This window comes from Neomonachus schauinslandi, chromosome 5 (genome assembly GCF_002201575.2).
Source record: "Neomonachus schauinslandi chromosome 5, ASM220157v2, whole genome shotgun sequence".
NCBI lineage: Eukaryota > Metazoa > Chordata > Mammalia > Carnivora > Phocidae > Neomonachus > Neomonachus schauinslandi.
Genome location: NC_058407.1, coordinates 51076764 through 51094285, shown reverse-complemented (window position 1 = coordinate 51094285; position 17522 = coordinate 51076764). Strand labels below are relative to the sequence as shown.

The following is a 17522-nucleotide window of genomic DNA, read 5'->3' as shown; positions in this document are numbered from 1 at the left end:
ATGTTCAAATACTAAATCTCGAAATGCTTTCTTAGTATATTAATTTATAAACCTAGTCTTAATACCCTTAGAATTTGAACATTGGCATTCCTAAAAATATACATTAAAAATCTTACAGAAACAGCTTTTCAGGATAAAGTAATCAAAGGAATAAAAATATCCAGTGACTCTTCTAAAAAAGTTATTCATTATGGGACCCCATCTGTCAGTTTTGTGTGTGTGATAGAGATTGAAGGACGATTTAAAGGCAGAGTCTGCTTCATGGTGAAAAAAGACCCATTCTCCATGAATTTCCAAGTACAGAGAGCAATTCTGAGCCAAATATAACAAGCTCAGAAGATAATATAGCTAATCCAGTGAACTGAAATGAGAGTTGAAGATTTTTTTTTTTTCTTAACAATATCCCTAATGGCTGAATCATTGCTTGGTGCATAGTAGGAACTCAGCAAATATTAATGGAAAGAATAAATGAAAGACCCTAATTGGTGCAATTCAGTATAGCAGATATTTCAATGAAAAGTTGATTTCTACTTGTGGACTCTATTTGGTCTAGGATCAGTTCCCATTTTCTTGTTAGATGCAATAACTATTTTTTAACAAAGAAAGGTGAAATTATATATTTTACATTAGCATTCTTCTTTATCTCTTAATATTTTAGGTTTGGTTGACCTTGGCAGATCATTATTTGCACAGTATAGCTATTGATTGGGACAAAACCATGCGCTTCACTTTCAATGAAAGGAGTAATCCTGATGATGACTCGATGGGAATTCAGATAGTCAAGGTAAGGCCCCTGAGTTTGGCCTGTTGTCCTGACTTAAAAGGAGGTTTCTAGGAGCCAGATGTTCCCTGGACAGAGGATCAAACCTTATGGTCTGAATGTCCGTATATTTTCTACTTTCTTATTCCATTAGTTAACAGCCTTTTAATGGGAACTTTGACTATGTCTTGTTTTCATAAATTTGCATGTTGGCAGTAAGAAGAAAATGTTCCTATTCATATTCTATTTATTTATCTTGCTCACTTGATAGGAGATTGATTCTTTAGCATGGGTCAGTGCTGTTAGCTGGATTTTTACATAAAAGTTACAGGTTGGGAAATTTAAAGTTAAGTATATTTCATATTAGAATAATTGGGTTCTTATTAGGGTCTTTGATAATTTCTTAACTGCCAATTTATGAAGATAGATTGATGGGTCTACTTAAAACCAGATGGTCAAGGGTTCAAGCCAGCTGTGGCGGCAGCTGTGATTTGCCTACTGGGATTATTACAATTGATTAGGGCCTGTTGCCAAAAGCCAAGGTTGCTGATTCAATTTGATCCCACTCTTGTTCTCTTACATAAGCCTCTAGCACATGGCTTTTGATTTTATATGAGTTCATTACACTGTAAGGCTAGGCTGGGGTTTTAAAACGGAAGTTGTCTCTCATAAATTTTGGCCACCAAAATTTGGTTAAGGTTTTGACAGATTTGAAGATACTTTTTCCATGAAGAAGTACTAACTGAAAGGAGATACTTTGTGACCTAACTTGGTCCGTTTCAGACAAATATTAAAAACAATGATGAAATTCTATTTTGTATGTTTTAAAAGCCTGGGCACTGTCCATATTTCAGCTGTTTATTTGGGATTTCAGAATATTTCTCAGAGATGAAGTATTCCATATTTGAAATATTTTCTCTTTAAGTTGTGAGTTAAAGCGGTATACATTTTATAACAATCATGTTAAGAGGATCTTTCATTTTTCTCATTGAAGTGAATGCTGTGTCAGTAAAATGACATTAGCTTCTGAAAATCATAGACTCTGCTTAGTTATTAAATTATATATATTGCCCTCATTAAATATTAAAGCGCAAGAGATGTTTCTGTATTTTTTATACAAATTTATAAAACAATTTGGATAGATTTTTCTGTCTTGGACAGAATGATTTTCCTGTCTCTCTACAGTACAGATTGCATTTTTGCTTTTTTTTTTTTTTTTTTTAACATATTGCCAGTTTTTTTCTTTGATCCAGTTTGACACCATCAACATTAACTGATTCCTGAACTGATATGATATGTACTCAATGGCAATTTTTCTTTCAATTCTTCTGGTCCGCAGAGAGGAGGTTCTTTGTAGGTGCCTTCCCAACAACAGCTCATAGCTGGAATTTACATTTTTACCATACCATTTAGATGCAGTGCTAAGGATTTAAAATAAATGCTGGCAACTGGAGACCTTTTTTTCCCCTTCCCTTCTGTCATTCACCTGCATGTACCTCGGGATACCTAACTGATCCAGGGTGAGTGTTGCTAATAAGGTAACACAGCACAAAGAAGCCTATCGTTCTTTCCAAGATGATGAAAGTATTTAGGGAGATTTCCAGTTAATAACCTCTCGTTTGAAAGATAATTAGTGCTGTCTCTTTAAAAATGTCTTTTCAGTAGCTCACTGGAAATGATGGGTTCTTATTGTCACTGTTTGCCTTAACATCACATCACCTTCAGACCCGTGATATGAATTCCAGGCCCAGACTGGCTGGAATCTGGATGGTTTCTCCTTGATATTATTTAGAGTTTTGATAGCTGGGGATTACATCGTGTTTCAGAGAAAGGAATAATGTTAGTATCTACCCTACATGTGTTGAAATGACTCTTGTTTTATCTGAGACATAGTATTAAACTGTCAATTTATATAGAACTATAATTTTTGTTAATTCTGAGTCATTTTTGTATTAATTCTGGAAACACTTTAAATTTTAACAGAAAATTATAAAGAAGTTTAAAAAATTTGCCTGACTAAAGTTCCCCTTGACAATGTTCAAGTCCACTAATCTCAATAAAACTGGAAAAAAAAATGTATCTTAGCATATTAGAAAACATTAGGAAAAAGAAAATTCAAAAAATTGTTTTCGCCCATGTGTATAGAGTACATAAACATTTTTAAAAACTAAAATCCATGCTGATAATCTGATTCTGTTTAATGCTGAGGCAGAGTTATAATTAAAGTCATTTTTTGGAGAGAATATAAGGAGCCATTAAAAAAAAGATATTGTTTGCCTTCTTCAGGACCTTCACCGCACAGGCTGCAGTTCTTACTGTGGCCAGGAGGCTGAGCAGGACAGGGTTGTGTTAAAACGGGTCCTGTTGGCCTATGCCCGATGGAACAAGAATGTTGGGTACTGCCAAGGCTTTAACATCCTGGCCGCTCTAATTCTGGAAGTAGTGGAAGGCAATGAAGGGGATGCACTGAAAGTGAGTATGAGGCTCTGAAGAGAGCAGTTGAAATTCTTCTGAGAGTGAAATACTGGAGCTGTAATTCCTCTTTCTTGATGTCCCACCCCCTTCCAAGGTGTTTGCTGCACCTTTGTAATGACCCAGAATCAGCATTTCCCCCATGTTAAAGCCAGGTCAAGTGACGGACTCATGTAGCTGCCAGATGTGAGGAGAATGATTATGTTTTTGGCCCCATTTATAAAGCATCACATTTTTAAAGCAAGTTGAATACTAATTGTGTTAATTATGCATGGCTTGTAACGAATTAGCTACTTAAAATAGCAAACATGGTTTACCTCACAGTTTCTTTGAGTCAGGAATCTGGGTGCACCTTAGCTGGCTCAAAGTCCTATTGTTGTGGCACCCAAACTGTTGGCTGGGTCTGCAGCCTCATCTGAAGGCTCAGTTGGGGACAGCATTCACTTCCAAGTTCATGTGGTTGTTGGCAAGACTTAATTCCTCACACGTGGCCAGACCAAGGACCTAAGTTCCTGGCTGGCTGTTGGCTGGAGACCTTTTTTAGTTCTTTGCCATATCTCCATCTTACAACAAGGTGGCTGGCATCCCTCAGAGTGAGTAAGAGAGTAAAAGAGAGTGAGCAAAGTAGGAGAGATTAAGTTGCAGATTTGTGACCTAATCAGAAGTTACATTCCATCATTTTTGCCATATTCTGTTCATTAGAAGCCAGTCACTAGGTCCAGCTCTTACTCAAGGGGAAGGGCTTATATAAGGATGTGACTACCAAGAGGCGGAAGTCACAGGGTGTCCTGTTAGAAGCTGCCTACTCCACAAGTTATGTTTAATTCTGGTTGGATCTTCTTACTGGGTTGCTTTACTATTTCATAGACGGGGGGAGGTATGGAGGAGGTAAGCTGAGAGTGCATGTATATGATGGAAGGTATTTGCATGGAGAAAGGTTATGGAAGTGAATTATATTTTATTATCTTTTAATCTTCGATGCCTGGAAGCTTTATTAGTAAAACCATTCTGGAAACACTTTGAGATGGGTTACAAGCAATTTAAGCTTATAAATTGGAATGTGAGTCCGTGAGTCACCAGAAATAATCTTTATGAGAAATGAAGCATTTCACATGCACAGGATGGCTACTTCCTTATGAGTTTGGGGCAATATGGGGTTGCTAATTCATATTTGAACCCTCAAACTGCTGTTGGTTGCAATGCTTTGTGATGGGTGGGATGGTATTGATTGGTATTCAAGAGCCTCCCCCAACCCCAGCCTTATATTTGATTGTGGTAAATACCTTAGTGATAGTCCCAGTCACTGACTAATGTCATACGGAAAAACAAATGTTCCTCCTGGTTTCATGTGCATCATGGTGGAATTAATTATAAACCCAGCCTGACCTAGTCTAAATCTGTATTCACCCTTTCCTTTCTTCCATTCCTGTACTTAAGGAAAACAGCTCTGAAACTACTTGTTCATCAAATAAAGTGGGGGAGGGGGAGCCAGTGACAAATCAAATACATGAGTTTAAAACGTTTTTTATTAAGCCTTTTTTTTACTCAGTCTATCAGCTTTAGTCGATTTTTTTCTTTTCAGATGTAATTTCTGTGACTATAAAATGAGAACTGTTGAGAAGTTGGAATAAGCAATTCGGGTTAGGAGTGAGGTGGAGAGATCTGGGGGAGGGGACATACATGCCAATCAAATCATGAAAGAAACCCCTGAGAAACTAAAAATTCACATAAAAAAGATAGATGAGATAAAGCTGAGGAACTGAATATTTATATTCTGCTTCTAAGAAAATGAACTCTGTGAAATGAAATGACATCATCGTCATTTCGGAATTTTGTGGTTAGACATTGAATATGCAGAGGAAGATTGGATTCATGAAGAATCACTTCAGATGCAAAGGAAAATATCGGGGGTCAATGTTTTTCAGCAGCTGTTTTTCCCCCTGCAAGTTTTAAATATTAGGCAAATATATAATTTATTTCAGAAGTAGGTAAACCATTTTGTGTGCCTTTCAGCACTTACTGTTTTTTTCTTAGTAACTGTTTTTAACTATTTGTTAAAACATTGAGGCCCCATTATTTACTTTAAAAAAAATACATAATTTTTTTTTAGAGCAGTTTCAGGTTCACAGCAAAATTGAGAGGAAGGTACAGAGATTTTCCATATGCCTCCTGCCCCCACACATGTACAGCTTCCCCCACTATCAACATCCCCCACTAAAGGTACATTTGTTACATTCCATGAACCTATATCAACATGTCATAATCACCTAAAGTGCATAGTTTACATTAGGATTCACCCTTGGTGTTGTACATTCTGTGGGTTAGACAAATGTTTAGTGACATGTCTTTATCGTTACAATATTCATACAGAGTGTGTTTACTACCCTAACAATCCTCTGTGCTCTGCCTGGTCATCCCCCCTGCCCTTCCACCCTGGCAAACACTGATCTTTTTGCCATCTCTACAGTCTTGCCCTATCCAGAATGTCACATAATGGTTGGAATCATACAGTATGTAGCCTTTTCAGATTGGCTTCTTTCACTTTGTAGTATGCATTTAAGGTTCCTTCCTGTCTTTTCATGGCTTGGTGACTCATTTATTTTTAGTGCTGAATAAATACTCCATTGTCTGGATGTGCATAGTTTGTTTATCCATTCACCTACCGAGGGACATCTCTGTTGCTTCCAAGTTTTGGCAAATATGAATAAAGCTGCTATGAACATCTGTGCACAGGTTTTTGTGTGGACGTGAGTTTTCAGCTTCTTTGGGTAAATACCAATGAGTGTGATCGCTGGTTGATATGGTAAGAGTATATTTAGTTTTGTAAGAAACCACCAAACTGTCTTCCATAGTGGCTGTACAGTTTTGCATTCCCCCAACAATGTGTAAGAGTTCCTGTTGCTCCACATCCTTGTCAGCTTTTGGGATTGTGAACATTCCAGATTTTGGCCATTCTAATAGTTGTGTGCTGTGGTATCTCATTTTAATTTGAATTTCCCTGATGACATATGATGTGAAGGATCTTTTCATATACTTATATCCCATCTGAATACATCTTTGGCCAAGTACCTGTTAAAGTGTTTGGCCCATTTTTAGTCACATTATTTTACCTTGAGTTTTAAGAATTCTTTGTGTATTTTGGATAACAGTTTTTTATCAGCTATGTCTTTCGCAAATATTTTCTCCCAGTCTGTGGCTTGCCCTCTCATTCCCTTGACATTGTCTTTCACAAAACCGAAGTTTTTAATTTTGAAGTCTAGCTTACCAGTGATTTCTCTCATGGATTGTATCCTTGCTGTTGCATCTAAGAAGTCATCACCATTCCCAGGGTCATCTAGGCTTTGTTACCTTCTGAGAGATTTACAGTTTTGCACTTTACATTTAGGTCTGCGATCTCTTTTGAGTGAATTTTTTTTTTTTTGTGAAAGGTGTAAGGTTTGTGTCTAGATTTATTTTTTGGCATGTGGATGTCCAATTGTTCCAGCACCATTTGTTGAAGAGACTATTTTTGCTCTATTGCAATTATTTATCCTAACTTTTTTTTTTTTTAAGATCTAATGTGTGGTCTTCAAAATATATTAGTGGGTGGAGTGACATACCTAACATTACACTCAGGACCTCCTTTCTCCACACAGATGGAATATACTGTACTCCTTTTATTGCTAAGCTCCACCTGCCAAGTCTTGTAATAAAGGTCTCAGAGGGACCCTCTCAAGAGTACGGCCCAGCCCTTATTGACTTAGTCAAAACAATGGCCCTAAAAAGTAGAAATTACAAGCCAGAGATGAGGGAAAGATGGGCCCTTGTCAGGTCTGGGAGATAATTTTCTTGGAAAATAGAGTTTTGTGTTAGACTGAAAATTAAAATGTGAGACCATCATATAGGGCCAGCTATGATTTTATTCTTAATTTTGTTTTTCCTGTGCTCTGGGGAGGGAGTGGTCTTCTAGGGAGGGAGGAACACAGCAGAGGATATGAGCTGACAGGGGAAGGACCAGAGATTGACATATAGAATTCTTGTGTTTTGCTGGGTCATTCTTGTGGTTCTTGACCTCTTAGCAAAGGTAACGCAAATTTAAAAAGTAAGAATGAAAGTAGTAATTTGAAGAACTTGTGAGACAATCTTACGAAAGAAAGCCAGATTTTGAAAGTACCATGTGTTCAAACAAAACCCTTGTTGCATTCACCTGGGAGAGGAAAGTGGATCAAAAGCCGCTCCCAGTTCTATTAACTGGGTTATTCTAAGTGCATCTCGAGACTTGCTTTCGTTGGGGGGGTTTATGATGGTTCAGCTCTTGGTTTTCATAAGAAGGTTGTGAAACTGCTGACGTCAGGGAGCCAGTGTTGGGATTCCCGCTGGCTGCTGATGGGGCATGTGCTTCATCACTTCTGAGTGAGGCTGAGGGTTTGCCAGCACAGCTCCTTAGGGGCTGAACTCAGATCTAGTGGCCCATCTAGAAACTTTAGACAGCAGTGGACTATGGGTCTGAGTTACTTTAATAATTATGCCACTCCTTACCTGGCATGGAGATGAGCCTTGAAAGTTCAGAACATTTGGTACTGACACATTGGAAGGATGGTGTGCTTTGGCTAACTGCGTTTTTGAATATGTTCCTTCTATTTAGGACATGTGGGGATCCCAGTTTTTAGGAAGCAATCTTACTCTTTATCTTTTTCTTCAGATTATGATTTACCTTATTGATAAGGTACTCCCTGAAAGCTATTTTGTCAATAATCTCCGGGCTTTGTCTGTGGATATGGCTGTCTTCAGAGATCTCTTGAGACTGAAGCTCCCCGAATTATCTCAGCACCTGGATACTCTTCAGAGAACTGCAAACAAGGAAAGTGGAGGTAGTGATGACTCAGTGCTGTTACACCTTTGAAAATATTTTACTTCCCTGATTCCACAGTACACCTGAGCCTAAACCTTGAGCAGAAATACTTGTTTTCAGGTATTTCTGTTAATGAGCATTTGGTGCAATGAAATAGGTGGTTAGAGAACAAAAACACAACTGAAAAACATCATAGGGCCACATGTTGAACCTCCGAGTGGTCCTGGTTGGGAAGTCCATCAAGAACCGAATACTTTACCAATCCCGGATTGACACCTAAAATGATATAGTGCACTCTGGATGAAGAGTGGAATCCATGTCTTACCATCTAGTTAAACTGCTCTCAGCTGGTACCAACCCACAGGAGTTCTTTAAAGCTGAGCAACAGTACAATTTCGCACAGACTGTGGTTTTCCCTGAACCATGGAGCCTGTGGAGAGAGGAATACACATCTTCCTTAAGTTCTAGGAGATAAACCAACAGTCTTTCGGATTAAAATGTTCAGTGCTCCTTTTATCTATCCATGGTAAGGGTATTTAGATTTACTGGAGATGGATGGCTCAGCTCTTTCTGGAGAAGGGCTCCCCGGGACCTCCAGGTAGCTTCGGAGCCCTGGATTGAGGCAGGGATGGAGACTCTGCTCTGCAAGCGGCCCCAAGTCGCTGCTTTCTGGTGGGCATCGCCCAGCCTGCTGAAGCGCCCGAGCTCACGGCTGTGGTTGTACCCACTGCCTGCACTTGCCTGGCTAGGTGCAGGGTACCAGGAAGAATAATGAAGTCTGTTGTGTTTCCTGTAAATGGTTGCCAGTTCCCCACCCGTGCATTTAAATCTGGGAAAATATGAAAGGATGTGAGGACCTAATCGGTAATTATAGGACCCTGGAAATTTTAGTGACGCCTGGGTGTCTGTCAGCATTTCCTTCTCAGCCATTTGAATCTCCTTTACTTTGGTTGCTCAGTGTCACTGTGCACCTGTGGGGATTTCATAATGCGTCCAGATACACTGCCTGTCCCACGTCAGACATGCTTTCCCGGGCTCCACTTTTTCCTCCAAATGTCCTGCACTTGCCCATAAGCACTGCCCTCAGATTCTAAGTCTCTGAACAACGATGCTCCTTTGTTCTTGAGGAAGAAGAGAGAAAATGAGTGCAGGAGAATAGAGCCCTTTTGGCTTATCCTTGGGTAAATGCATAGTCTAATTCAGAGGGAGGATCAGTTTAAATATCTACATTTTTATGTTTCATAAAATACATAGCTAATGCCATCAGGGGAAGTAGGAGGGAGCTCTGTGTTTTTGGCGAACTCAGAAACTTCAGTGTGAGCTGTATGTGTAGTTTAGTTCACAATATTTTAAAATTTCATGTTGTTTTATCTCCAAATACTTTAGGCTTTTCCAGCTCTCTTTCTGTTATGATTTCTAGTTTAATTCCACTGTGGTCTGAGAGCTGGGCATAATTTAAGAAGTAGACAAGTAATGAGCAATGTTTTATCATCAGCATTTGAATAAAAGTGGACTTTAGGAGGTTTTGAAAATTGGATTCTGCTTTTAAGAGGCCAAAATCCTTTCTTTTTATCCTGTTTTTGGTGGGGAGAACATTCTCCTTAATTTTCAGCACCGCACAATCGGTAGAGACAAATTAAGTTTTAGGTTAAGATATCTGCAATATCAGGGCGCCTGGGTGGCTCAGTGAGTTAAACATCTGCCTTTGGCTCAGGTCATGATCCTCAGGGTCCTGGGATCGAGCCCCAGGCTGGGCTCCCTGCTTCTCCCTCTCCCTCTGCCTGCTGCTCCCCTTGGTTGTGCGCGCGCACTCTCTCTCTCTGTCAAATAAGATCTTAAAAAAAAAGATTTCTGAACTATCATAAAGAATTTGTGAAAATCCCTTATTGAGATTTTTTTTAATCAAACACACCTATGTTCTTCCAAAAAGAGGAAAGAGAAAAAGGAGGAAAGAACCAGAATTTAGAGATCTAAAGAAATCAGCCAGGAAATGTAACATATTTGGTGGACATGGATGATTGAACAAAGCTATTTTATATCTTGCAAAGCATCTGTTCTGAAGAAACACAGTGTTTGTTTTATTTCAGGTGGATACGAGCCCCCACTTACGAATGTCTTCACGATGCAGTGGTTTCTGACTCTCTTTGCTACATGCCTCCCTAACCATACAGTCTTAAAGATCTGGGATTCAGTCTTCTTTGAAGGTTCAGAAATCATCTTGAGAGTGTCGCTGGCCATCTGGGCAAAATTGGGAGAGTAAGTGATTTCCCCATTTTGTTCTGTTCCGTGGTGTGGAGGGCCTTAAGCAATTTTGTGCTCTAATGTGAAAAGCATCTATATTTAAGTAGGAGCAATAGAGAAAGTTGGGAACTTAGTTGAATTGCTTTAGCCTTCTGAAATCTTAGTTGGCTGATTCTTGATTGTTGGGGGGCAAATAGAATCTATGTTGGGGAAGGGGGCAGGCTTTTCCAGGTCTGTAGATCTCCTCCTCCTCAGTGCTAGTGTTCTGGCTAGTTTACTCTGCAGCCTCTCCCCAGTCTCTAGTTGGGAAGATGGGGAGGGCGAGGAACGAGATAGAAGAGGAAGATCGGAGAGGAGTAGCTGTGTTTGTTGATTAACATTCACAATTTGGATGATTTTTGAATCCTTAGTATTTATTTAGTTCTGTCCTTCAGGGTCATGATAAAATTAAATGAGATAATATGTATAAGGTATCTCTGTGGTGCTTAGTACATAGTCCAGAGTAGAACACACAGAGGGCACCTGGTTGGCTCAGTTGGTAGAGCATGCGACTCTTGATCTCAGGGTCGTGAGTTCAAGCCCCACTTCGGGTGTGGATCCTACTTAAAAAAAATAGTAGAACACATGGAACTTCTTTCCTTTCATCAAGCATTAATTCTGTGATGAAATCTGTTACTACCAAACATATTACCACATAGATGTTACTTACATTTGTTACCAGTAGCAGGACTGTAAAAAGGAGGATATTTTCACCCATCTCTAATATATTATGCCTATTATGTTAAAATTCTACCTTCTGGGTAATGGAAGGGACGTTAGGATGAAATTTTTATAGTTAAGAGGCAGAGAAGTTTTTAATGTTTCTTTCCTAGAGCTATAAATGACTTGAGTGGATACTCATAGACAACATGTCAGAAAACTAATAAATCACTGCCAGTATTTTGTTTCAAAAACCTTTTAACTAGCCTTTTTATTTATGATAAGTTGTTTCCTGGGAGACTTGCAGTATTTCATGCTTTTTTTGCAAGAAAGATCTACCAACTATCAATTCAGGGATTTAGAAAGATCATTATTGTGTATAAATATTTCAAAACATCACATAGCTATCTCCTTTGCTTTTGTTTTATGGTACACTGCTTTTGAGCTGGGCAAATAAATGAGTCTACTGGGGATTTGGCACGCTGTTTACTTATCTTTTCATTCCCCCCCCCAATAACGAGATCTTTCTGCAGCTCTACATTTCCAACCTACTCTATGCCTGAAGCTCTTTGAACTTTGATAGTGTCTGTGGGTGGGATAGGCTAGTTACTGGGTAACTAGTTTATGGGATTAAAATAGTGTAGCACTTTACTTTGTGCTGAGTCCATTTCAGTCACCTTTGTGCTAGTTCTTAGTTATGGGGCAGGAGGAAAAGAAGAGATTCTGGTTTTACTCCCCCCTATCCATTATGTGTAGGATCAGAATTTATTTGTCTAGTCTTCCCAGGGATGTCACACTGTGGACCAGCATTGCTCTAAGCACTCTAGATGTGAAACTAACTCATTTAGTCCTCGCCATCATTTTATGAGGTAGGTACTGTTCTCACCCCCATTTTACAGATGTGGGAACTGAGCCACAGAGAAGTTAAGTGAATTGCCCAAGGTCACCCAGTAAGTGGAAGGGCCTGATTTTGAATCCAGATATCCTGGCTCTAGGATCTGCACTTTTTTTCTTATTTAAGATTTTATTTTTAAGTAGTCTCTACAACTAACGTGGGGCTCAAACCCACAACCCCAAGATCCAGAGTCACGCGCTCTACCACTGACTGAGCCAGCCAGGTGCCCCTAGAATCTGCACTTTTAGTAATGTGAATCTACTGATACTAAACAGGTATTGTTTATGAAGTTCAGGGGATATAGGAATCACACTGGTGGGACTTTAAATGTTTCAGCGTCTTTGCTCACTACACTTCTACGTGTTTTGAGCATGCCACTTGTTACACGAAAGAAAGGGCAGCCAACACAGGTCACCCAAGAGCCTACAGTGCCATCATTATGTCAGGCAGATTAAACACATGATCTCATTCGGTTCTCCGCATAACCCTGGGAAGTAGGCAGGATTCTTCTCCTGCCTTTCCCAGTGCGAAAGCTACCCCAGGAGGGTAAATTGACTAGCTCATGGTCACATAGCTCATTAGTCGCAGAGCTAGGGACTTAATCTTTCTGACTCCAGAGTCTGTATCCCTCGCCCACAAACTTTCCACTGGAAAAATCATGAACAACAGATCCATGGGACCTCTCTGTTCCCCTTACTCCTGCAACTTGGCATTTCTTCTTCTCACACCACGGGTGCTTTGGGAATATGTAAGCTGGGGCCTCTTGGCGCACTTTCCCTGGCGTCTCTCCTGTATCCTTTCTCCTCTGACGCTCTGCGTTGCCTTGCTCCCTCACATGGCATCCTGGCCCAGCGAGGTGTTTCCTCCCTGGTCTCCCCGTCATACCCTACACTTGCCACGGGACCTCCAGCCAACCTTGCCAAGGGCACATCTGTTCCCACACTCCCTGGGAAGTGCCTTTCAGTGACTCTTGCCCCGAAGAGGCTCAGCAGGCACGTGCCCTCTGCTGTCTGCAGTTCTGTACCCTCCCTCTCGCCGTTGCCCTCCTGCCATGCGGGCCTCCTGGCCGCCTTTGTTTGCGTGGAGCTCCATGCAGGACCTGGAAAGGGCCTGCCGTCTCCTGCATCCATGTCTTTGGAAAGTTTTTTCTTCCTTTGTCAGCCTGGAGAATATTTTTCAGAACTCATCTGAAGCATTATTTCCCTTCCTCACCCTTCAGGGTAAACTTAACCACTTTTTCAATTATGCCCACATGCCACTCTCTAGTTTTGTAATAACACTTCAACAGTCTATTTCATTTAATGGCAGTGGGATTGAAGAGCACTCCTGACATTACTGTATGTCAAAGTGTATGTCTTATGGTTGATGGGCATAATTATCCTACTGTACAAAGAACTTTGTAATAGAGAATACAAACACACAGTACTTTTGCTTTATTTTCAAATACATATTTATTTACTTATTTGTTTGTTTTTCTGTGCCAGAAGGGCTGTTTTATTAAAACACGGGGACAGGACCCGTGGGTGGGAAGAGCTGCCCACGGTGCTCTTTGCTTTAGACTATTCCTTTTTTTCCCCTTCTAGACGAAGGGTGAAAGTCTAACCTGCCTTATAGGTTGCCAGGTGACAGATTTCTTTATTTACATGTAGAACCAAATGCAAGAAGCAGGGTGTAATTTCCAGCTGGCTTTGGTGCCCGGAGAAGAACTGAAACATTTCTGTCTGTGAAAGCATCCTGTGAATGATGAAATAGGCAGAAAAGTTCTTGTTGTTGTATTTCTCATCTTTCACCTGTGTGGTTTGGTTTCAGTCTATCAATGATATCACCATTTTGCAGATGAAGAGCCCCAGATTCCTTACAGGGGGTAATTGTTCTTCAGTACCCAATTTTGTTAGTTTAGTTCTGATCGGTGGTGGGCATTCTGAGATGTAGACTGTGTCACAGGAAAATAATAAAGATGCCACAGGTGGGGCTGTGAGGCTGGTGAGCAGATAGGAAAGATAGGAACTCACCCTGTAATAAGTACCTCTAAGCTGCCTTTGGTGTTTTTTTGCAGACTGTGTATCAGGATTGTGATTTTTAAAAAAAATCAGCAAAAATGGGTTTATTTGGGAATAGCAGAGAATTGCAAGCCAGGACATGCAAACTATGACCAAGCCATAGGCAAGTGCCTAGGATTGTGATTTTTGTTGATTGCTAACTTGATTTTTGTTGATTGATTGCTAACTTTGATGGCAAGAGGAGCCTGCTTCTCCCTCCGACCCTCCCCCTTCTCATGCTGTTTTTTTGCACCTGCAATATATACCTGATAAACAGCATGGGGGTCTTAAACATTTTCTTCTTCTGTCCTTTCTTTACCTAGGCAGATAGAATGCTGTGAGACAGCAGATGAATTCTATAGCACCATGGGGCGCCTTACCCAGGAGATGCTAGAGAATGACCTTCTGGAAAGCCACGAACTCATGCAGGTGAGTGGGCAGCATGGCCCCACCTCAGGGAACCTGGGGAGATATGTTTGGCCAGCCCTCAGATTTAGTTGTTCACTTGACCATGAGTCTATATATAATTTGATCAGAATCTATCTATGTCACAAGAGGAAGGAAGAAATGAATAATGGATATTTGTTATGCTTCCATTCAAGCTGTGTTGCTTAAAAGTCCAACCTCCAAAAAAATCCCCAAAACTTTCGAATCTGATTTTTTTTTTAGATTTATTTATTTCTTTGAGAGAAAGAGAGAGTGTGTGAGCACAGGAGGGGCAGAGGGAGAGAATCCTCAAACAGACTCCCCACTGAGCAGAGAGCCTGCCATGATGGGGGGACTTGATCGCAGGACCCTGAGGTCATGACCTGAGCTGAAATCAACAGTCAGATGCTCAGCTGACTGAGCAACTCAGGCACCCCTGAATCTGATTTTTAACCTTTTAAAGGGAGACTTGTGGGGCAACATAAATATTTTGGGGGAGAAATTGAGGATAAAAAGGAGCTTATTCTTTTAATTTAATTTAATTTATTTATTTGAGAGAGAGAGAGAGGGGAGGGTCAGAGGGAGAAGCAGACTCCCTGGGCGCCTGGGTGGCTCAGATGGTTAAGTGTCTGCCTTCGGCTCAGGTCATGATCCCGGAGTCCTGGGATCGAGTCCCACATCGGGCTCCCGGCTCAGCGGGGAGCCTGCTTCTCCCTCCGACCCTCCCCCTTCTCATGCTGTTTCTCTCTCGCTTACTCTCTAAAAAATAAAATAAAATCTTTAAAAAAAAAAAAAAAAAAAGAAGCAGACTCCCTGCCGAGCAGGGAGCCCGATGTGGGGACTCGATCCTGGGACTTCAGGATCATGACCTGAACTGAAGGCAGTCGCTTAACCAACTGAGCCACCCAGGCGCCCAAAAGGAGATTATTCTAATCAGCATTTTGGTTTGTTTTACCCATATTTTCTACTGTTATTGTGTATTTTTTTAAAAGATTTTATTTATTTATTTGAGAGGTGGAGAGAGCGAGCGCGGTGGGGTGGGGGTGTGGTGTAGAGGGAGCGGGGAGCAGGGAGCCCGGCGAAGGGCTCGATCCCAGGACCCTGGGATCTATGTACTAGTAGTAAGTTTTAATGTGAAAGAGTTGAAGGGTTTTGTTATTTTCTGGCATGTTATTATATCTCAATATCGTATTCACGAAGGTGTTAAAATTGATAGTATAGAAAAGACAGCAAATTTGTTAACATTGTCTCTTCTGTTAGGTTCTGTAATATAATTTTACCCTTATTTTCCTCTGATGCTCCTGATTCCTTTGCCGGTTGTTCCCCTTGCCCACTGTGGGTCTTGTCCAACGCTGTCCTTGGGCCTTGTTTCCTTCTTTCTCTGTGGTTTCTCTCTCCTTTATCTGGGTTTCAGTTTTCATCCTTATGTTGGGTTCCATGCGTGAGATCATGTTTGGGTGCCGGGCCCAGTCAACAGGTTGGAAAACAAAGACTCAGACCCACCCTGACTTAGGGCGTGAGAAGCGGGGAGTTTCTATTCCTCTGTTCGTTTCCTGGCGTCTCTGGCTCCTTGTCGGAATCCCTGATTTTTAGCAGACAGCTACCTGACTCATTGAGAATGTTGACCACCCGATAGAACTTCCCTAAGCATTTGTGTTTTTTATTTCAGCTTTTCTTTGCATTCTCATCTCTTCTTCCTTCTTTCCTGTCTTAGAGGAGGAAGGGGTCTGTCTGACGCTGACGTCGATGCTCTGATCCCGACTCTTCTCACATATCCCGGGGCTATTGCGGCATCATCGCTCATTCTCTCTCAGAGTGAGGTACCTTTTATTGAACAGGGCTCTGGGTGCGAGGTCCACGCTTGGCATTTTCCACGTATGGGGTCTTCTGTGTCCTGCAGAACTGCCTGAATCGTATGCCCAAGGCAGGACTTTGGGATACCGTCCCTTCTCCCTCCCTCATGAAACTTCAGTGGCTACCTCCACGTACTGCCTACAAAATGAAGCATGGATTTCTCAGCTTAGCATCCAGTGCTCTTGACTGTCTGGCGTTAACCTGTCTTTTCAGCCATGGCTGCTCCGTTTTGTACCCTTGACTTATTCTAGTCAGGTCAAGCTGTCTTCCGTGCTCCCAGAAATCCCTGGGAATATGCCTCCTCTGTCCCTGTGACCCCTCTGCTCAGTCTTTCCCGTCTACCTCCACATGTTCAAGGCCTGCCTCCTCCTGAAGAGTTCCAGTTCAGATGCCATCTTCTTTGTGGAACATTCTCTGAGAGTCTCAACGAAAATCATCTCCCATTTCTCTGAATCACCATGGCATTTTCTTTATATGTCTCTCGTGAGCATTTATCACATTCTACCTTTTTTTTTTTTTTTTAAAGATTTTATTTATTTATTTGACAGAGAGAGACAAAGCGAGAGAGGGACACAAGCAGGGGCAGAGGGAGAAGGAGAAGCAGGCTTCTGGCTGAGCAGGGAGCCCGATGCAGGGCTCGATCCCAGGACGCTGGGATCATGACCTGAGCCTAAGGCAGACACTTAACGACTGAGCCACCCAGGTGCCCCCATCACATTCTACCTTAATTGAAGACCATCTTATTTCCTTAGTGATATTTTTAAGCTCCTTGAGGACAGGGACTGTGGTTTGCTTATAAACACTTAGCACTTTGCCTTTTACCAGAGCTGCTCAATAAATTTATTACTTTTCATTAAACAAATACCTGTTGAGAGTCTGTGATTAGTTTCCTGCCTTCTCTCTTTCAATAAATGTTTGCTGAATTAAATAACACTCACAGTTGGTGGCCCTCCTTCTAGATTCTCTCTGCTCTAATACTATTGGCATTTTGCTGCCAGAGTGATCGTCCACACTGCTTGGGTCATTTTGTGGTTCTTCGTAACGCCTTCAATGATTTCTTGTTATTAACTGCAGTAAATAAAATGCTTCAGCCTAGTTTTCTAGGCCCTATATTAACGTCTCCAAATATTTTTGCGCATTTGTATCTGTCAGAAGACTTCCTTGAGGAAGATAATGATTGGTTTTACCTTCAAGGATGGCATTGGTCAGGCTCTGTGTATGTGTGTGTATGTGTGGGGGTTCCTGCACACGTGAGATCGTGTGTGTGTGTGTGTGTGGTGCCTGCACACGTGAGATCGTGTGTGT

At 41.2% G+C, this 17522-nt stretch overlaps 1 protein-coding gene across 2 annotated transcripts in view; it reads left to right on the top strand.

Moving 5' to 3' along the window:
- Positions 1-17522, top strand: part of TBC1D30 (TBC1 domain family member 30) — a 36912-nt gene that overhangs the window by 5441 nt on the left and 13949 nt on the right. For both annotated transcript variants that reach the window (XM_044914770.1, XM_021678628.1), the window contains exons 4-8: positions 659-784; positions 3047-3232; positions 7914-8082; positions 10151-10319; positions 14261-14366. In XM_044914770.1, the coding sequence (XP_044770705.1) occupies positions 659-784; positions 3047-3232; positions 7914-8082; positions 10151-10319; positions 14261-14366 (756 nt within the window). The remainder of the gene's footprint in view (positions 1-658; positions 785-3046; positions 3233-7913; positions 8083-10150; positions 10320-14260; positions 14367-17522) is intronic.